The sequence below is a fragment of the Copadichromis virginalis genome, linkage group LG16, assembly GCF_057382275.1.
Source record: "Copadichromis virginalis isolate Kocher_CV1m ecotype Utaka linkage group LG16, C_Virginalis_male_GT1.1, whole genome shotgun sequence".
In the NCBI taxonomy this organism is placed as follows: domain Eukaryota; kingdom Metazoa; phylum Chordata; class Actinopteri; order Cichliformes; family Cichlidae; genus Copadichromis; species Copadichromis virginalis.
Window position 1 is genome coordinate 17,502,407 of NC_140633.1, and position 22,815 is coordinate 17,525,221.

General features: G+C 40.2%; 1 protein-coding gene across 2 annotated transcripts in view; it reads right to left on the minus strand.

The window, feature by feature from the left end:
• The window catches only part of itgbl1 (integrin, beta-like 1), a 55,033-nt gene that overhangs the window by 2,327 nt on the left and 29,891 nt on the right, over window positions 1-22,815 (minus strand). The window contains exons 8-10 of one of the 2 annotated variants that reach the window (XM_085435653.1): window positions 11,319-11,435; window positions 6,365-6,511; window positions 3,199-3,312 (exon numbers count right to left, since the gene is read on the minus strand). In XM_085435653.1, coding sequence (XP_085291779.1) covers window positions 3,199-3,312; window positions 6,365-6,511; window positions 11,319-11,435 — 378 coding nt within the window. Of the gene's footprint in view, window positions 1-3,198; window positions 3,313-6,364; window positions 6,535-11,318; window positions 11,436-22,815 lie in introns of those variants that run through there. The other variant, XM_085435654.1, reaches the window with a different exon arrangement.

Sequence of the window (22,815 nt, forward strand, 5' to 3'; positions counted from 1 at the left end):
GAGCTGTCAGTCAGAGGTGCTGGGGTTAGGAAGAGGGCTCCTGCTGGTCTCCTGTCACACGGTTGAAAAGATACATCTACCACCAAATATCTCTGTGGGAGAGGAGGGAGGAGTGTAAGCCAACAAGGAAGTAGTTGAGAAAAGAAGCAGGAAAGCGATACAAGGAAAGAAGCAATTACAAAGACAAGACCAGAGTTATTTCATGCTCCTAGACTAGAACTGTAATTTCTCAGTTTTTTTTTTTTTGCTTTACTGCCTTGTCCATGGGCTTCAGTCCTAAACTCATTTGTTCCCAAAGAAATAAACATTTAAAAAACAATCATAAAAAAATTAAAAGTTAAATATTTTCCTATAAGAGAGCTGAAAATTGGGGGGGGGGAATAGTTAAAAGGATTAAATACTGCATTTGTTGGCTGACCACTTCCATTTATAGATTTATAACATTTTGGGCGAATATTTACTGTACAGTATTTACAGAGTATTTTCTTAGTACAATCTGTAAATGGTTATTTTTTTAGAGTTGGTCTTACAGTCCTGTGAGGTTTTACTATGATGGTAGGTCTGAAAGTCATGGTCAGTGAAACCTCTGCTTTGACCTCGAGGTCTCTGCATAGGCGACGTCTATTTAAGTGTCTGGAAGCCTCAAGAAGCAGCCAGACTTTCAGGCTCCTTTTCATCTAATTTGAAGATAGTCAAGGATCTCGCTGTTCCAATATGTGAAAGAAGAGTAAGCACAAAAAAAGTCAGTATAAAAAGAAAAAAAAACTTTCTGAACTTCAGACGTGGATGATCACATCTGCTCACCTCTTCCTGAATTTCAAGATGTAGCTAAAATAAACACATCTATATTTTGTACTTTGTATCTGTCTCCTGAAGGATTTATTGCTGCACAGGTGAAATTTCCATGATTTACTATTGATCTGGATGTTTTATAGGAGTTTTAGAATATTGAACAACATCTCTCTATGTATACATATAAGTGCCAGATTAAGATTTATTATTGGTTCATGCTCTCCTCAACAAAAACATCCACAGTTCTTCGTTTATTCGGAATTTACTTAAACCAATTTTTTCCCGACTCACAAACATTTCACATGATTAAACAGCTCTCATGAATACCGTAAACTCAAACCTCTTCTTCATTTTATTTTCATCCCACTGACAAAACACAAATTGAAAAAATTGTACATGGTGAGAAAATGTTGTCATTTATTTTGGTTTTTTTGTTTCACATATTTACCTGTGTAGCAGGCGACCCGACAGACATTTTTGTCTCTCTTCTAATACGATTGCTGAAATTATCATATGCAGTGCATGAAATTAGCCAGCAAGCATTGCTAATATGCTAAATTTTCCACGTCACTCATCAGTTGTATGTGTAATGAGAATCCACAGCACTGAAAGATCCATGAAATCTCTGGATGCAAAGTAATTTATTGGCTAACTTTTGTCAAACATTTTTAATCTTTACAAAATGGCAAGAAATGACTCAATCACTGCTGTCTGAAAAAAAAAAACCCCACAGCCACAGCAACTCTTTTATCCAAATATTAAATCCCTTTCTGGAATTGCCTTTCCATGTAAAACACTATTCCAATAAAATAACTTCCAAGGATATGGTTACTTTCACATTTATACTGCAGTCAGTAATGGTAGTCAGGCACATTTGCCAGATGCTCTAATGCATTTTCTTAGTTTGCTCCCTGTGTTTAAGCAATGCCGATCTGCATTTGGAAACACTGATGCTCATTTGAATGACATTAAGGCTGACATTTGGACTCTTAAAGTCATGATGAGAAGCACTTGTGAAGCTATTCAGATTCTGACAGGCCCCCAGGGCAAAAATAATTAGATGTGTACTAAACTTTCCACAGTCAGTGATGAGAATAAAGCTCCTGTGGATAAACAGCCATATGGCATATAGGTATGCAGTTGTTTATGGTTGTCAGGCACACAACCACAGCCATTAACATTAATACAAAATGAGTAATACAAAAACAACAACAATAAACAGTGTACAAAATGTTTAAAAGCGCTCATTATGGATTTCAGTTACGCAAATCTTACAAACTTCCGACATAATTTAGTTATGTTAGTCATGGTTTTGTCAGTTATGATTAGCTGTTTTAACTATTCATCCGTTACATGTAGTGCATTTAACAGCTAATCACTGCTTAACTAGCTATTAAGTGTTTAGATTTAATATAAGCTAACAGTTTTAACTGCTATGATAGTTGTTTTGTGATCAGTTTTACTGTTTCTATAAAAACAGCTGCCAAACAAGCCCACACCCCATCTCTGGTTCACTGGGATTGTTACTCATGAAAGTAATTTGATTTTAACACGCGGCTCCCTCTTTCTGCTAAGGTGTCGCTCTTCAATAAAATTCTGCTCCAGTATTTTCTTTTAGAAAACCCCTAAAACACCTTTTAGGGGTGTTTTAGGGGTGGTCACTGGTGGTGGTCAGAGGGCCCGGTGGCGCCTGTGTCCGGCAGCCTCGCCTCTGTCAGTGCGCCCCAGGGCAGCTGTGGCTACAATGTAGCTTGCCATCGCCAGTGTGTGAATGTGTGTGTGAATGGGTGAATGACTGAATGTAGTGTAAAGCGCTTTGGGGTCCTATGGACTAGAAAAGCGCTATACAAATGCAGGCCAGTTACCATTTTCAAAAACAAATGTTTAGAAGCAAGGCCATTAAAATGGCTTTGATTTAACTCGAAACCTTTTTCGTCCTTAGTAAGGGCCAAGCTTTGAAAATGTAAATTAGCCCCTGCTTCTCCCAGCATCTCTGCATCTTGAGCACACCTGCCCACCTTCCACTCTATTCAAACATCATAAAACTACTCTCCATTAGATAGAGGCAAGTTGCACATTTAAATTAATTCAGCCACACACATTTAAAACATAAATTGGTTTTGAAGAAGAGCAAATTATACAGTAACCCCAACAATGTAGCGTGCTGATCTCCCTTTTCAGTGTTAGAAATACTAATGTAATAAAAACATAAACCTTCAGCTTGACTATTCTCATGGAAATAAAACATCTGGCAGTCTCTGGGGCACTTCAGTCCAAAGGTGGAAATGCTCAGCTGTGACTTTGACTTTTATATTATCCATTATCTTCTAGTATTTACCATTTTTACTTATTCTGATTGTATCGACTGTATTCGATTGATTGTCTCTCTTTTTTTGATTTCATTACCTGTGCAGATGATCCCGTCGTGCTTATCACACTCTCGGTCGTCACACTCACAGTACTCTCCGGACACCCACCAGTCTTGGGGATTGCAGATACACTTACCACAATGACAGGAACCTGTAATACACACATGCAGACCACACACACACACACGAGCATACACATTGTATATTAACTGTATATTAACATCATTTTTTTTCATTTCAGCTGGGATTTTGGCAGTGTATATTCGTTATTTGCTGTAAATTACTTATTTTGCACAGAAGATAATACTGGGCTGAGTGAATATGACATGTATTCTGGGGAAATGGACACTAATATGCTTTCACCACCAGGACACCAATCCACCCACACTTTAAACTTCCTGTCATGCCCATCAGTGTCTATTCTTCTCTCTATCATTCTCTCTCTCACTCACTCTTAAGGGCAGCAGCAGGATAATAAAGTATTAAAGACTGGTAGAGAGAAACAAATCTACTGTTGTCCACTTTATTTTTCCTAAGCTCACACCCAGAGGTCCAGCAACTATGGTTTCAATCCCCCCAGTTTGTATCCACATTCAGTGGGTTGCAGAAAAACCACTATGAAAGATGGGAGCAGATGAAGTAAGAAGAAGGAGAGAAAGTGAAATGGTGAAACAACAGGAGGAGGCGAGGAAAGGTAGCTCTTGTGCCTCGGTGTAGCGGCGCATGGAGAATGAACATGCTCGTCTTCATTTTCACACCATCCTCGGCTTTGCAGGGCTGGACTCAGAGCAGCAGGTCTATTTCTGTGGATTCACTGCTATGCAACAGAGAAAAAAATCCTGCTGCGTGGTGTCATTTGCCACCTAATGATACATACAATGTAGTGACAATGCGCAGTGTAAAGAAGTCGACAGCTGCTCCTGCTGCAACTAATGATCAGTTTATTTACTGTCAATTAAAATTTCTATACCTCCAAAATTTAGTCTATAAATATCAGACAATAATTTAAGTACTCTAAATACAACTATATCAAGAGATTAAGCAAAATAGTACAACAGTGAAATCAAAATCTTCCTTTTGATCACAATACATGATGTGAACAAGAACATTTTTGTTAATTTTCTATTACCCACCTTAATTAAATACGCTCAGCTGCCTGAGATTGAATTATTTGACTATAATGCTGCACGATAAAAGTTTGCCAAATAAAAGTCTAAGTATCTAAACCACAGACTACATGATAAAAATGTTTCAGTGTAAATGTAAATCTTCTAAGTAACATCATCTTCTAGTATTATCTGAATTAGCCTAATTTCACTGATCAGGACATAACTGCTTGCACTGAATCGCCAATCAAGTCTGATACTCTGATTATCTCCAATAGATTGAGACAATCTCTCCCTTTTAGTATTTCCTTGAACTATTCCTTGCTTTCCTTGAGTTTAGCTGCCTTTTTAGATGAATTTTTCAGACTGCTAATAAGCTTCTTTATTATTCCTAGAAGGGATAAAGGAAACATACTTAACATTATAAAATACCTTAACCCTGGCTTAGGTGAGGAGCCTCTGTATTCACTGTCCTTTCATGTAAATCCTATGTGGTCATCCATAGTGAATTGAGGCCTTGAGTTGTTCCTATCAAACCACAACTTATCCTCAGAATACAAATGTATCAGTTTTTGGCTGAACTTCCTATTATAGCTTGGTAATAAGAAAATTATTGTTAAAAATTATTAGGATAAGTAAAATGTAAATAATACACAAGCAATACTTTGTACTGTGTCAACAGTGGTTGTGGCTCAGTAATATTACATTCAAATATATGATTTGGGGGGGGGGGCAATAGTGTTAATATTATGTTTATTGCTGAAGCATACTACTTGGAAAAATGTGTGGTAGTTTCTAATTAATACCACGTTAACAAGCTAATAAAAACAAGCTTTAAGAAATGTGATGATTTCTGTGTAATAACCAGGAATCAGCCCTGCACAATTCAGATATATTATACTACTATACGACTGTATAGTTTCATAGGTATACTATACATAAGGCTATGAACTCTATATTTTTGGTGTCCACGCCGGTGGAAACCCAAACAAAAAATGCATTAAGAGGCTCTCATGTCTGTGTCTCAATCTTGCAGCCCATGTCACCTCTACTTGCGGCCCGCATAATGACATGAAGAAATATTTAAAAAAATTATTCACAAAAATGATTTAATATGAAGGCAATAGGCAGAGTGTTACAGGCATAGCCCTACAGAATGTAGCCTCATGGGCAGTGTAGTCCGTGCTGCAGGGAGAATGGACTGCTATACCCGTTATGTGTCTGTCTGTAAGCATGAGGGAAGGAGAAAAAAAGAGTCGAAAAGCAAGAGATGTCACCGACCAGAAACGGGAGATGGAAGCATGTAAATATATATATACAAAGTTGACCCAGACAACAAAGTAAAGCTAGTTTTCTGTATGAGATCGCTTCAAAAAGTGCAGCCTTACCTAATGTCCACCCTACTCTTACTCATTTATATTAAGATTTAAAAATCTAGTTGGTATGGCAAATAACCTTTAGTAATAGTAATAAATCACACAGCAATAGGACATTCATGTAGTTGTAAAAAGCATGATAATATATTAAGTAATCCAAAGTATTCAGAATACGTTACTCTCATTGAGTAACGTAACGGAATATGTTACAAAATACATTTTGGGGCATGTATTCTGTAATCTGTAGTGAAATACATTTTAAAAGTAACCTTCCCAACACTGCATATTTATGCATTTCAACTGTTTGAATGATATGTGCATTTGAAAACAATGGGAATGGGAAATAGGTTTCTGAATTTCTAAGATTTTTAGAAAAAATATGTGGTTATACTTTTGTTGCATTGCTCTTTTATGTGTGGAATATGATCAGCTTTCAGTGGATGTTCATTATATTAGCATACTATTATTGCTATTCCAGCTAGTTTACATTGATATTGAATCCAGTATTCCACATCATATTCATACTTATGACCTATAATCTTTAAAACATAAATAAATGTACATTTTGTGTTTTTGTACTATTTGACATGTGTGTATTTACCAAACTTTTTTTTTTTTTATCAAACGGGCCATGAAAATGTTCTTCTCAGTTGAAATTCAAATATTAACTTTTAGAAATGTTTTTCCCAAACACCACCGAACAAAAGGAAATACTGCTCACCTTTTCCACTGCATATAACACCATCAGAAGTCTCACAAAGCTCCTTGCTCTGGGCATCGCTCATATCACAAGACCTGGGGAACTGGCAAAGCTTCCCAAACCAGCCCTCCTCACAGATGCACCGTCCACATGAACAGTAACCGTGACCTGGCGGTGGAGGGCAGAAGGGCCTTCGTTTAAAAGGAGACAGAATATGGAGCATGGCCATGAGAAAACACTGCAAATACAAGAAAAATTAAAAAAAAAAAAAAAAAAAGAGTAAAGCTTTCACTAGCAGCAAAAGTTGAGAGAAATGCCACAGGAGAGTAAAAAAAACAGCAATAAAGAACATAAATACTGGAAGTTGGCAGTGCAGACATCGAACCTTGACACTAATAGGCAGTACAAGGAGGCAGAGCTACAGGAAGATGAGAGAGAGACGCAGCAAGCTTATTGTATTTCCCCTGGGGACATGAAAGGAACTGTCATCACTGGTCTTGTCCTGTCCTTAATGAATCTCCAGTGCTTCAGAGAGAGATGAAAAACAAGAAATGGCAATGGCAGACGAAAACACACAAATATTTTCACCCACACATAAAATCAGGGAAATGCATGATAATTGACTGAAGGAGGCAACTGCTCCCGGGATGTCTAAATAGCTGTTAGCATCAGTGTGGTTTTGACAGCCACTATAACAATTATGTCTCCCACCTCCAACAGAAGTCTTGCATCACTCACACCATGCTTATGTTTAAATAAACGCAGTGCAGACCCAGTTGCATCATTGACTGAGTCCTTTGTGTTCACATCTGGCAACAGATGCCAGGTGGTTACCAGAACACCCTTACCTTGCTCCAAATTGTTTAATGTAGAGGTACACAGGAGTGATCCAATCCACAGCTATTTGCTTCAAAATTTCTTTCTTTTTATTGTTTTAACTAAAATCCTACAGAAAGGGAACCATTAAGAAAGGAGCTGCTCTTAAGAGTTGTTAAACCACAATAGCAAAATAACAAAATAAAATACATTTATTTAAAAAAATGGCAATGAAAGACAAAACACACACAACACCAGGGACATGTAACTGGTTAAGGGAAGCAACTGAGTCCTTGGATGTTTAAATAGTTGTTTGCATCAGTCAATCAAACAGGTTGTTTTCAGATTTTTTCAGATTCAACACCACAAAAGTTAAACGGTCAAGACTCCTATGCATATGTAAACAAACACAACCAAACTTAGTTAAATGGTTAATTTCACTGAATTTGAACGATTTTCAAGGCACAGGTTTAATTTTTGTTTTGTTTTTAAAACCAGCACATTTCAGTCAATATTTATTTATTTTAATTCTGGTATTTTTTATCATTATTTTTCAGTATTATTTTGTTTTTATTATTATTTTTTTTGCAGGAACAGCTTTTTACTATAAAATTCAATATTATGTGATAAATACACAAAATAAGCCGTATCCCCTTTTTAAAAATGTTTTGAAATATTTACTATTCAATTTTTAATAAATACCCATACATTATAATAGAATAATATTCCTTAGTGTTTTATTATTTTTCTTCAGGGAGCTTGGTTCAGATGCAATATTTCTTCATTTGTTTCCAGAAACTGAGAAGTTCATTTCTACTTACTCTAAAGCCAAAGTTTCTCTGAGCAAATGGGTGAAAAAGAAAGCCATGCACGACTGGCTCAATCAGACAGCTTGGGAGAGTGGTTAATTGCTTTAAAGGAGCAGAAATCTAGCCCTCATTCAATTAGTTTGCGCCTGCCGATCACAAAACTCAAACAAGTGCAGCTGCCTTCACTTAGTACTTAGATATGCTTTTAATGGAGCATGCATCGCATTTCAGCATTTTGTTAACTTGGTATCAAACCCAGCAGATCTGTGCTACTCGCAGAAAGAATCTGACAGAGGTTTAGAGTTCAGTGCCACAAAGGGAAGAAAAGAAATGGAGCTGTGTGAGTATAGGGAGGAAGAGAAGAAACTAGTAAGAGAGAGCAAAAGATCTAAGCTGCCTTCTGTTTAAAAGCTGTTACCACACAGCAAGAATCTCTTTTGAGTCTATTTTAAACTGAACAATGAGAACAAGGTTTATCCTGATCCAATAGGGTGGGTGTTTGTATGTAGAAAATACAAACAAAGCAGATACCAGATATTAGATGTAATCGCAGACTGACAAGACTCCTATTATAATTTCCCTCAACTATAATTTAAAGTCACAAACTGTGAAAATTAGACCTAAACAGCCTAGCATCTAACCTCGGTCTCACCTCTGTAAATGTCATGTGACCACACTGTATTTGCCAGGCATTAGCACTTACATAGTTCATTTGAATTAGACTGTTGAAGCGATCACAGAGGTTAATTAATACAAAGAATGCAAGATAACCTCTGTTGTTCCTTTGCGTTTCTTTCATTTTTGATCATTATTTCACAAAGAAATGCATGATGGTATGTGGTATCTGATATTAATGCATTTATTAACCCAACACTTTACCTAAGATGTATTATTGTGACACCTGCTATCAATTTGGCTATGAAGGAATGTATGTTCTCAACCATTTTGGCTTATTTGCAGAACAGTTTAAAACCAGCATAAGGAGCATCCACCGCCAATGCTAATGATAAGACCAGTGTTAGCTTAAAGCAGCACATTTATTTGCAGCTTATTGTCTTTTGATTTGTTAATGCATTCTTTGATGTCTGTTCATTTTCAATTCCCATTGTCACTAAAGAAGAATTTAATGTTGCATGTTGCTTGACAAGTTGCAAATGGGACAGCTGGCATGACATTTAAAGGTTGTAGTGGTCATTTTCAAGTGCACCAAAGAGCATGTCAGATTCAAGACACCATGAAGATCTTGCACTATCAAAGTAAGTACAAAGTACACAACAGACAGAAGGATCAAAGTAGAGACACAGTGCAGGTATCTAGCAACATCCCTGTCATAAAGAAACGTTCACGGTAGATATGCTGACATGATTTCAGTGGTTTCAGTAAACCTCTGTAAAATCTGGAGATTACTGTGTGACTTTGTGGGGCACGGAGCCTTCATAATACCCACTTAATACCCACAGCCAGAAATCTGGCTAAACATGAATGTGGGAGCCGACATAATGACCAGCTTCAGACTTTAACTACGGTTCGTGTCAATCCAAACATCAAAGTAATAATTATGCATGTAAAATCTGGACAGTTTAAAAGTTCAACACTCAGACTTGGCATTAATGATACAATATGAAAAGAAAGCAATTTATTGCCTTAAGCCTGAGAGCCTAAGATGTTCTTTTCAAACTTCCAACTGACAAATAATAACAAAATCCAGTCACGAGTAGCTCCAGTGAGATTAAAATAAACAACTCCAGTTTGGAAGAGAAATAAAACACAATTATGTTATAGCCAATTCAATCATCTAAGTACAAGGTGGCCTCTACACTGAAGAAGGTCCTGTGTGATCTTGTGTTCAGTATGACTGACCACCCATGTTTTCTATCCCATATAACACGAATATGTCTTTGTCATAGTGAAGGTGTAAAAAAACGATGAAATTATGGACCAGAAGAAAGAGTGGACTGCTTTAAATTGCAGTGTACAAAGTAAACATTTTGTCTTCTTGTTCTTTGTTTTTGGATACAACCCTCATGAGTCAAGTAAGGACCGACCTGACTGACAAGCTTGTTAACACAGAAGGACTGAATTGTATACACGTGTCTCTTCTCTGTTGTCTGCAGTGAGGTCCAAACAGTCAGCAGCACTGACAGCACTGTATCATGACTTATGAAGTTTCTTACAAACCCCCTTGAAACAAAGCTCCTATATGTTTGATCCTCACGTGTCACCTTGTTTCGAGTGCCTTTCAGCTTCTCAAAATACCCAATGACTTCCACAGGCCTTTCAGTATACAGACATAATTGTGGACCTATTGTTCGTATGTATGCTTATGTTTGTTTGCATGTGCAGCAGTGCTGGAGATAGGCTAACCCAGAAGGCTCCTCAAGGATTGTCCCTGGACAGCCCAAAGGACAATGAGTGGCCATAATCCAATCAATACTACAGAAAATTACCCTCAGATGCTGCACTGCACCACTAATGCAATAGTGAGACAGCTCACTAGAACATTAAAAAAAAAACTCCCTACCCTGGAAGATCCACATATTGATATATGGTAGCAGTTAGACAGATCACATGTGAATTTAAGAGAAAAGACAAATAGTTTTAAACTTCACTGACTGAACAGTGAACTGAGTTTCACTAAGTACCTTCCCTGTTTGGTATACATGTGAAGGAAAAGCTCCTCGCTGTTGTTAGAAAGATATTAGTTTGGAAAAAAAAAAGAGCTATTATTTGGAAAACCGTGTATGTGTCATATTTTATCATTTTTCCAGCACTTTCATTACAGCAAAGGACCCAAAAAGCAGATCTCCGTGTGGTGTATGTATCCAAAAAAATACTCTGAGTCATGTGGAGTCAAATTAAAGAGGCTTTGTGATAATCATTGATATGACTCTCATGACCTGCACTACGATCCTTTTTTGTCTTTATTTGGCTTCTGCCAGTCTCTCTCTCTCTCTGTCTTTTCTCAAGCTCTAGCATCTACAATGGGAAATATCAAATTCAACTGAGCCTCTAATGTTTTAGTGTGAGCTACTGTATTCATTACAGCATCTCTGCCTAAATGGCTCAAATTATGAGCGCCAACTTCCCGAGACCTCAAACAGAAGCTTCAGCAGCTGAGAGAAGTTTCTCTAAAATTAGGCTCAAGGGTTTAGAAGGTTGTGCCTGTGGATATCAATGAGAGCAGACAGGATCACGGTGCACTGATCTTCAAATTTACAAACGCTACCGGCAAAGTTTCAAAGACCCCTTAGGGCACAACAAAGACTTAATGTGTGTGTGTGTGTGTGTGTGTGTGTGTGTGTGTGTGTGTGTGTGTGTGTGTGTGTGAGGGTCTGCGTGTGTTCGCTTACCTCCACAGACCTCTCCACTGATGTCTTCGCATTGACGGTCGTCACACTCACAGTTTTTGCCATGAACACGACTGTCCCCAGGTGGGTGGCAAGTACACTGTCCACACTGGCACTGACCTAGAAAAATAGAAACGTCTTCTCACATCTGAGCAGTTGTGTTGTGTTTTTAACAGAATAATCTTTCTTTGTCGGAAGTTGTTTATATAATCTATATTCTATTCTATTCACTCTGTAATTTTAGGAAACTGATTTGCATACTGGCTTTAGTGTAGAATTTACCTCTGAGATCTAAGTTATCATAGGTGCTAACCCTATATTTAGGAAAAAAGCTAAACTGCTGCTCACACTTATAGTGGGGGAAGTAATCATTCACGCCCCTGCTGAATTTGCTCCTTTGCAAAGAACTGACCAGTGTGAAATTTTTATGGTAGTTTCTTTATAATGGAGAGAGACTGAATATCAGCCAAAAATCCAGAAAAATAAAACGTATAGATTCATGTCACTGAGTAAAGTAAATATTTGATCCCCTACTACCCGGCTTGTTCTAGCCAGTCTGGATCTGCGCCCATGTGGCAGGCAGATTACAGATCACTCAGTCAATTCCAGATAATCCTGATCTCACTCCAACCTCTCCACAACCATGGGCAAAGATGGTGGGATGTCAGGAGGTGAAAGGATGTCAGGGCCTGCAGAAGGCTGGAAAGGGCCACAAGACCTACAAGAAGCTTGCTGAGAAGGTGACAACTGGGGGTGTGATTATTCAGACATGGAAGATATATATAATTACTATCAATCATCCTCCGTCTGGAGCTCCATGCAAGATCTTGCCTCATGGGATAAATGGTAAATGGATTGGTTCTTAGAAAGCGCTTTTCTACTCTGCTGGGCCATGTTGTATAAAACATGAGCCATGTTTTATACAACATGCCCTATTAACCCATTCATACGAGCACTTCTATGTAAGTGCTTTCTATCTAACATTCATACAACTTGGAGTTAGCATCTTGCCCAAAGATATTTGGCGTGCAGACTGGAGCAGCCAGGGATTGAACCAGAGTTTGTTAATGATCTGGGCTGTTGAGACCAGCAAGAACACAATTAGTAAAACACTACCCAGTAATGGACTGAAATATGAAAGGTCCCCTTGCTCAATAAAGTACTGTGGCGGAGGTGTGATCCCTGGCTCAGCTGCAGAGGAGGGGTGGTGCAGTGAGCTCAAGGGGCAGTGCCAGGGAGGTTGGAGGGACAGGTGGATGTGATTGTCCTGACAAGGATTTCCCTTTTTCAGTGACGTTGGACACGAAAGGGGAGAGGAGTGTGCAGCTGACTGGAAGTCGGCTGCTGAGTGTGCCGGAAAAAGTATTACTGTGTTCTCAATAAAAAGCTCAAAACGAACGAAAACACAGTGTGTCGGGTCCGAATCCTTTACAGGCACATATACAGGCCCGCCTTAAGTTTGCAAGTAAACATCTAAATAATTCAGAGAGGCTTGGAGAAAGTGCTGTGGTCAGATGAAACCAAAATGGAGCTATTTGGCATCAACTTGGCTTGTCATGTTTGGAGGAAGAGAAAGGCTGAGTATGACATAAAGCCTAAAGAACACCGCACACCCAGTCAGGCACGGAGGTGGAAACGTTATGCTTTGGGGCTGTTTGCCCAGACCTCTACAACGGAGAGACCAAACAGCCATTTCATAAATGCATGGCACAGCATAGAAGAGCCACCTCGATGGGACAAGACTCGGCTGTCCGTCTGCATCTAAAGGACAAAGGTCACTCTTTCGAGGACACCAATGTTCACATTTTGGACAGAGGAGACAGACGGTTTGAAAGAGGAGTTAAAGAAGCCATCTATGTCCACTGTGAATGACCATCTTTGAACAGAGGGCGGGGCTTACGACACCAACTGTTTTGAGATCCCAGACGCCTTAACGCCCACTCACATCCTGGGCCATTTAACCTCAGTAAATCACATGATAGGGTGGGGCTAGGTTTCACAGTGGGTTCACCCGAAACCTTGGCTGATTGGGACCCACACCCGTTTTCACACCGTGGCTTGTGTGATTAGGTAGAGGATCAATAAGGGGTCCATGACCCTCTTGGGTACACTCCCATAGGGCTTAAAATCTGGGACCGTCAAACAATTGCTCTTAGACGTGAAGAAGCTTCTTGGATAAGAGGTTTCACTTCCTAACCTAAAATATTTAGATAGTTTCTGTAAAGAGGAGCGCACCAAAATTCCATTGAGACGTGTGCAATCCTGGTGACAAATTGGTGTTTCTCCACCAAGTACCAAGTCATGTTTTGTGTGGCGATCAAATACTTATTTTGTTCAATTACATCCAAATCAATTTATAACTTTTAAGCAATGCATTTCTTTCTGCATTTTTGGTTGATATTCTGCCCCCAAACCCCTCCCCTAATTTTAATCAAGCTACCATTAAAATTAGAGACAGTTTTTTTTTAAGTGGGCAAATTTACAATTTCAGCAGGGGATCACATAATTATTCCCCCCACTGTACAGACTCTTTTCAAGCATCTGCATAAACAGCATGCTAACACAAAACTAGCAAACAATCTAACTGATATTTAAGCTGCGTATATGTCAACCACAGCTAAGCAGCAAGAGCCTGATCTAGAAACAGCGATAAGCAATCAGACTTGTAGCATTGTGGCCCCAATTTCTACTTGTACCTGTTTCTACACTGGGAGCACAGTGGCGATTGCTGTGAAGCGCCCTTTGGCCTGGTTTCCAGCTGTGCTGTCAGCTTTGTGTTAAAACAGAAACACTTAAAAGAAATATCATGTGTGTCCTCATTAGAATGAGGATTTGTATCAGTGTGTGGGACCATAGGTAAGATGAAAGTACAGCCGATGTCTGTGGATTTTAAAGAAAACAATAAAAACCTATTTAGTCTGTACCAAATCTTAAAATTAGGTAATTACAATCTAAGAGGAATATATTGGGACATGACATCATTTATTTAACAAAAACTAAGCAGAAATGCGGAAGCAGTGTGTGTAAAAACTAAATACACTTTCGGAATTAAGGCTACGTCCACACTAATGCGTTTTTGTTTGAAAACACATCATCAAATCAAATCACTTTTTATTGTCACATCACATGTGCAGGCACACTGGCACAGCACATGCGAGTGAAATTCTTGTGTGCGAGCCCCACAAGCAACAGAGATGTGCAAACACAACAACACAAACGAGCAAAATACAAGAATGGCCAACCTGAAACTAATAAATATATGTACAATATATAATAGTGTATGCATTTCTGGATGTGTATACTAAATATTTTCCTACGTGTGTGTGTGTGTGTGTGTGTGTGTGTGTGTGTGTGTGTGTGTGTGTGTGTGTATACACATTTTTACAAATTAAATAGTAAAAAAATAAAATAAAATAATAATAATAATAATAAAATATATAAAATATACAGAGTTGAATATGTGCAAAACAAGTGGCATTTATATACAGTGTGGAGTGCATAATGTTGAAGTTCCAGTAGTGAAGCTGAGGTGTCTATGAAGTGTTCAGCAGTCTGATGGCCTGGTGGAAAAAGCTGTCTCTCAGTCTGCTGGTACGGGACCGGATGCTGCAGAACCTCCTTCCTGATGGAAGCAGTCTGAACAGTTTATGGCTGGGGTGACTGGAGTCCTTGATGATCCTCCCCGCTTTCCTCAGGCACCGCTTCCTGTAGATGTCTTGGAGGGAGGGAAGCTCACCTCCAATTATCCGTTCAGAGCACCGCACTACTCGCTGGAGAGCTTTGCAGTTGTAGGCGGTGCTGTTGCCATACCAGGTGGTGATGCATCCAGTGAGGATGCTCTCAATGGCACAGTGATAGAAGGTCCTGAGGATGCGGGGGCTCATGCCGAATCTTTTCAGTCTCCTGAGAAAGAAGAGGCGCTGCTGGGCCTTCTTCACTGTTTTGTTTGTGTGTACTGACCACGTAAGATCCTCAGCCAGGTGTACGCCAAGGAACCGGAAGCTGCTCACTCTCTCCACAGCAGCGCCGTTGATGGTGATGGGGGTGTGTACTTCTCTGCACCTCCGGAAGTCCACTATCAACTCCTTTGTCTTTGCGACGTTGAGGGTGAGATGGTTGTCTTGACACCAGTGGGTCAGGGCGCTGACCTCCTCCCCGTAAGCCGTCTCATCACCGTTGGTGATAAGACCCACCACTGTAGTGTCGTCCGCAAACTTCACAATGATGTTGGAGCTGTTAGTGGCTGTGCAGTCGTAGGTGTAGAGTGAGTACAGGAGGGGGCTCAGTACACACCCCTGTGGAGCACCAGTGTTCAGTGTGATGGGGGATGAGGTGATGCTGCCCAGTCTGACCACTTGGCGTCTGTCAGACAGGAAGCTAAGGATCCAGCTGCAGAGGGAGCTGCTCAGTCCTAGATCCTGCAGTTTCCTGTCCAGCTTCGAGGGAACGATGGTATTGAATGCTGAGCTGTAATCTACAAACAGCATCCTCACATACGTGTCTCTCTTCTCCAGGTGTGACAGGGCAGTGTGTAGTGTCAGGGCTATGGCATCATCAGTGGACCTGTTGTGGCGGTATGCAAACTGTAGAGGGTCCAGTGAGTCGGGTAGTGCAGAGCAGATGAAGTCCCTGACCAGCTTCTCAAAGCATTTGCTTACGATGGGGGTCAGGGCTACAGGTCGCCAGTCGTTCAATGAGGAGATGGTGGAGGATTTGGGTACAGGGACGATGGTGGCCATTTTGAAGCAGGCTGGGACTACAGACAGAGAGAGGGAAAGGTTGAAGATGTGCGTGAACACTCCAGCCAGCTGAGCCGCGCATGACCTGAGGACGCGGCCGGGAATCCCGTCCGGACCAGTAGCTTTGCATGTGTTCACCTTCCTGAAGCACCTCCGCACATCCTCCTCAGACACAGTGTGCGCACTGACGTCATCCGCGGTGCGCACACTGTCCGGTCTCATGGTGTTCGCTGTGTCGAATCTAGCGTAGAATACGTTTAGATCCTCACACAGAGAGGCCGTGGTCTGCGGTGTGCTGGTTTTCCCTCTAAAGTCTGTGATCGTGTTTAGTCCCTGCCACATACTCCGAGGGTTGTCAAACTGTTGCTCCACCCTGTCCCTGTACTCACGTTTGGCTGCTTTGATCGTCTTCCGGAGTTGGTAATGTGCGTGTTTGTAGTCCGATGTGTTCGCGGAGGCAAAGGCGGTGTTCCGTGCCGCCAGTGCCGCGCGAACATCTCCATCTCCGAAAACACATCATTTTCTCTCCGTTCTGGCCTCCCGTCCACACTGAGACGGTGTTTTCCCTCAAGGAAAACGCAGCGTTTTGAAAACGCTCTCGAAAACGCATACATTTTAAAACTGTGCTTTCGCATCACAGTGTGGACAGCAAAAACTGAGACTTTTTGAAAACGATGACACATTTTAGTCATTAGTCTCGACATTTTGCCGCGACGTTTCAACGAGCCGGAAAGTAAATAAGGGGCAGACAGAAATGAGGCAGGTCGAATTATCTTGCATTCCAGTACTGGAACGTAAGTGTTTTCGGCCGTTTCAATGTGGACGGACAGCTCTGTGACAACGACTGAAAACGATAGTGTGGACGTCGAGCGTTTTCAGACGAAAACGCCGTTTTCAAATCTATCCGGGCGAGTGTGGACGTAGCCTAAGAGGGAGAGTAGCAGCCTGGTTGGTTTAACCTCTTCAGTTAAAACTGAAAGTCTGGACATTATTCAAAACCCTCTGTAGTTGTCTACAAAATTACACAAACTAAACTCATATAATTCTTCTTACATATATTTACAGTAACTGCATTATGTTTCTTTTTCTTTAAAAATCTACTGTATAATGCAGTAGCAATATTATCAGTTCATCCTAAAAACTTAGTCTTTAATACTTGGCTGTTCTACAGATGAAGGAAAGACAGACAGACAGACACACACACACACACACACACATACACACACACACACACACACAATTGATGGCTTTTAAAATATTTCCATTCCCCGATGCTGCAGACAAAAGACACTTCAGAAGGGTAACCTGCCCACCAAGAAAAATAATTGCACAAAGGGAATTTCTTGGTGCAATAAAGATTCTTAAATCACAGCACACACAGTGCCCCTCTTTTTCTTTTCTCTTGTTTTTATTGAGCTGGGTATGTCCTTTTTTTGCACAATCATTATTCACTCTGAGTATTTTCCCTGTTTGTTACCCTGCGGAGTACATTTTGTGTTTAGTGCCACCAAATTAGACCTAAAACACATCCATAATGTGTATGTGCCTGCCTTATCTTTCGATGACTCACTGGGGGAAATTAGGGGCAATAAATAGTGCAGAGCATGAATTTACAAGACAGCTACTCGAATGACAGCGTCATCTAATGTGTCGTCCATGTCACATCACTGTCACTTCTTATGACCACGCACTTCAGCATGCACAGACACAAACATAACAAGCTCTCGTCCTTCTTCACATACAACATACCACCATCTGCTCAGTGGACTCAGTTACCCTAGCAACTGGTGATGTCATAACACCCCTGCCTTATTGATTATCTCCATGGCCGTCAAGCCATCCACCAGTGTGAGTGTGTGCATGCGTGTTCATGTTTCGCGTGTGTTTCTTGCTAAAGTAAATGACACATTCATGTGCGTGTCTTAAGATCATTTTCATTCCATTTTTGAAAAGTTGAGAACTAACGGATACTGCTCAAGAAATTAAAGGAACACTTTGAAAACACATCAGATCAACAGGAAAAAGAAATCATGTTGGATATCTATATTGATATGAACCGGGTAATATGCTAGGAACAAAAGGATGCCACATCATTTGATTGAACTGAAAATTATCAACCTAAAGAGGTCTGAATTCAAAGACACCCAGAAAATCTAAATTAAAAATGATGCAGCAGGCTAGTCCATTTTACTGAACTTTCATTGCAGCAACTCAAAATAGTACTAGTTTATATAGTTTGCATGGCCCCACGTGCTTGTATGCATGTTGTGGCTTTAACGTCATTTCAACGAGATTAACCTGAAAGCACTAGAAACACAACGAATATGACTGCACATTTACTCCGACATCATCCTAGTGCAAAGACAAGTGGAAGCAGACAAAAACAACAAGCATGCATACTACAAACTTTACATACATATATATATATATATATATATATATATATATATATATATATATATATATATATATATATATATATATATATATATATATATATGATGTATGTATGTGTGTGTATATATATATATATATACACATATATACACATATATATGTATATACAGTGGGGCAAAAAAGTATTTAGTCAGCCACCGATTGTGCAAGTTCCCCCACCTAAAATGATGACAGAGGTCAGTAATTTGCACCAGAGGTACACTTCAACTGTGAGAGACAGAATGTGAAAAAAAAATCCATAAATCCACATGGTAGGATTTGTAAAGAATTTATTCGTAAATCAGGGTGGAAAATAAGTATTTGGTCAATAACAAAAATACAACTCAATACTTTGTAACATAACCTTTGTTGGCAATAACAGAGGTCAAACGTTTACTATAGGTCTTTCCCAGGTTTGCACACACAGTAGCTGGTATTTTGGCCCATTCCTCCATGCAGATCTTCTCGAGAGCAGTGATGTTTTGGGGCTGTCGCCGAGCAGCACGGACTTTCAACTCCCGCCACAGATTTTCTATGGGGTTGAGGTCTGGAGACTGGCTAGGCCACTCCAGGACTTTCAAATGCTTCTTACGGAGCCACTCCTTTGTTGCCCGGGCGGTGTGTTTTGGATCATTGTCATTTTGGAAGACCCAGCCTCGTTTCATCTTCAAAGTTCTCACTGATGGAAGGAGGTTTTGGCTCAAAATCTCACGATACATGGCCCCATTCATTCTGTCCTTAACACGGATCAGTCGTCCTGTCCCCTTGGCAGAAAAACAGCCCCATAGCATGATGTTTCCACCCCCATGCTTCACAGTAGGTATGGTGTTCTTGGGATGCAACTCAGTATTCTTCTTCCTCCAAACACGACGAGTTGAGTTTATACCAAAAAGTTCTACTTTGGTTTCATCTGACCACATGACATTCTCCCAATCCTCTGCTGTATCATCCATGTGCTCTCTGGCAAACTTCAGACGGGCCTGGACATGCACTGGCTTCAGCAGCGGAACACGTCTGGCACTGCGGGATTTGATTCCCTGCCGTTGTAGTGTGTTACTGATGGTGACCTTTGTTACTTTGGTCCCAGCTCTCTGCAGGTCATTCACCAGGTCCCCCCGTGTGGTTCTGGGATCTTTGCTCACCGTTCTCATGATCATTTTGACCCCACGGGATGAGATCTTGCGTGGAGCCCCAGATCGAGGGAGATTATCAGTGGTCTTGTATGTCTTCCATTTTCTGATGATTGCTCCCACAGTTGATTTTTTCACACCCAGCTGCTTGCCTATTGTAGATTCACTCTTCCCAGTCTGGTGCAGGTCTACAATACTTTTCCTGGTGTCCTTCGAAAGCTCTTTGGTCTTGGCCATGGCGGAGTTTGGAGTCTGACTGTTTGAGGCTGTGGACAGGTGTCTTTTATACAGATGATGAGTTCAAACAGGTGCCATTCATACAGGTAACGAGTGGGGGACAGAAAAGCTTCTTACAGAAGACGTTACAGGTCTGTGAGAGCCAGAGATTTTCCTTGTTTGAGGTGACCAAATACTTATTTTCCACCCTAATTTACGAATAAATTCTTTACAAATCCTACCATGTGAATTCATGGATTTTTTTTTCACATTCTGTCTCTCACAGTTGAAGTGTACCTCTGGTGCAAATTACTGACCTCTGTCATCATTTTAAGTGGGGGAACTTGCACAATCGGTGGCTGACTAAATACTTTTTTGCCCCACTGTATATATACATATATATATATATATAGCTTTTACCTGACTACCTCCTCCTAGATGCTGACAGATGTAGTTAAAGGCTGAAATCCTTGGAAATCTGTTTCATTGAAACCATTGAACAACAGCACTCAGATTCAAATTTGTCAAATTTTGGCTTCATCCTCAACTATCACATTCTCGTGAATTGGCTGGATTCCAGTCTAACATAGCAATGAAACTATGCAAGCTGAATTTATCGGCTTTCATGTTTAGAGCATACTGCATGTGAGTTATTTGTACATATGGGTTCGTTCGGGGTCGTTACCTAGTCAGGTTAAAGTCTGATGTAGGCAACATTTGAAGAATTGAATTGATAGATCTGACCACTGATGCATGCAGTGTGGACATAGCAATATTTAAATATGCTTACATGCACAAACTAGTATGACTGATTATTCCATGACCACATAACTTCAATATTGGTAAGATTTTAAAATCATAATTTTGACATCAGTTTTCCGTGTTATCAAATTGCAGAGCTGAGAATATATTGTACTTACTTAAACATACTCTTACATGATTTGCTGTGATTAGCTTGAGGTCTGAACCATAAAGTAGTCTATAATCCAGCTGCTAGGTTAATTCAAGCATTCACCCTATATAAATCATGTACCTGATATGTATTAAACAGATGGCTACAGAGACAATTTTATATATGGACTTTAAATTTAAGCAAAAGGCAGGGCCACAAAATTGAACAGAATTGAGAAATGTCCCATCTACACTGTGTCTCATTCATCACATTTTCAAACAACAGCAAGTGGGCATAGGAGCCCATTGTTATGCCAAAGTGAGCACCAAAATTGTGCTGCACTGCCTGATCTGCATAAACACAACCACAGCTGTGACAATCCTTTCACCACAGAGCTGTGAAACTGACAAACATGCAGGCAAAAGTACAAAAAAAACCTCTTGGATTGCATCTACATTATCCGCTCTTTGCACCTGGAAAAATAAAAAAGCTCAAAAATGTCGATTTAAAGATTTAAATGTAAAATCAAATCCACTGCACAATATATTAAACAACGCGTGACCACAGTTAAAGAGTGCTTTCAGCATTGTCAGTCTGGTTTTCCCTCCGGTTTAAGGTCTTTTCACTAAATTTCATTTTCATTTCAGCAACAGCTGCAATGAGTCCTCCAGCACAACAGGTATAATGCATTAAGCCTAATGATGGCCCCTACTACAGGCCACACTAGAGAGCAGAGAAAGGAATCCCAAGAATCAGCAAAAAGATGTTGAAAGCAGGTGTTTCCGTCAGGACATACCAGAGTATAAAGAATGTACTCCACAAGCGTCTTGTCTCCATCTTTCAGGAAGAAGCTCTGAAGCTGCTGTTTCAAATTTCAAGGCCTTTCCTCTCAGACTAACATCTGTACCAGCCTCATTCATCCATGCCTAAGTGATTTTCTGTGTCTGTCTCCTTCAGTTTCTCTCTTTCTCGCTCTGTATCTTCCCTCCCACCTTGCTTCCTGTCTTCCTTTTTATTGTTTACATCTTTTGACATCACAGTCATGCAATGAACACATTCTTTCCAACCGTTGTGAGTTTCTAAGCACTACATCATTGCTACAGACAGAAAGCAACTAGAAGAAAAATTTTTGTTTCCCTCGACAAGGGTTAGAGAATCTCAGCCTAGAACTGTACCGTATCTCATAGTTTCCAAATCCTAATTCTCATTTAGGTGTATGAACAGGAAACCAACAACAGTGAGATACGTTGCCAGGCTTTAAACGCTTACTGAATGGGCTGGAAACATTTTTTTTTAATGCAGTTCTGAAAGGGAAGCATTCATGAATCCCATTAATTGTTCCATTGCACTGTGTAAATTGAAGTTTCATTTTGTTGCAGCTTTTGGAGATAATTTAAAGGAAGTATAAGAGGAATTAAAGTTAATTAACTCTCTGTGCACAAGTTAATCTTTTCTGGTTCATTATGTGGTGGGGAACGTCATATGTCCTCAATCACGCCATTGGTTTGAGGCCGTCTTCCTGGCACAATATGTAATGGTGATACATTAGAAAAAGGCACAAAATGGTTCTGTTTTGCCTGCTTGTTGTTGTTGTTCAGTTGAACCTTGTGATGTTAACTTTTCTGTAATTTGTTGTCTCCATGGTAGCAACCGTGCACTCAGGTGTAATCAGCAGCTCCTTCGCCCATGGGTGAGAGTATAACATGCAGTACAAAGCACACATATCCTCCCTTTCCATTTCCAGCTGCAGAAAAGCTATACATCCCCCCCTGACTTCCCACACAGTCAAGTGAATCAATGCTTCACATTAACCCCTGACATATCTGCAGAGTCCAGAGACCAAGCAAGTTTTGTCCCTGTAGAACTGCCCACTGCCTATATTATTAGGTTCAATCAGTGTGCAACCAACAGAATAGCAAAGGCTTTACTGTACCATCTCCTGAGGTACAGACATACTGCCAGGTATTTCCCAGAAAAACACTGAACAATGGCTTACACAGCACTGTAAAGCTGATTGATTAAGGTTGCTGCATCAGTGTAAAAAGGTACAAGAGAAGACACCCAAGTGTATGCAGCAGACTACCAGA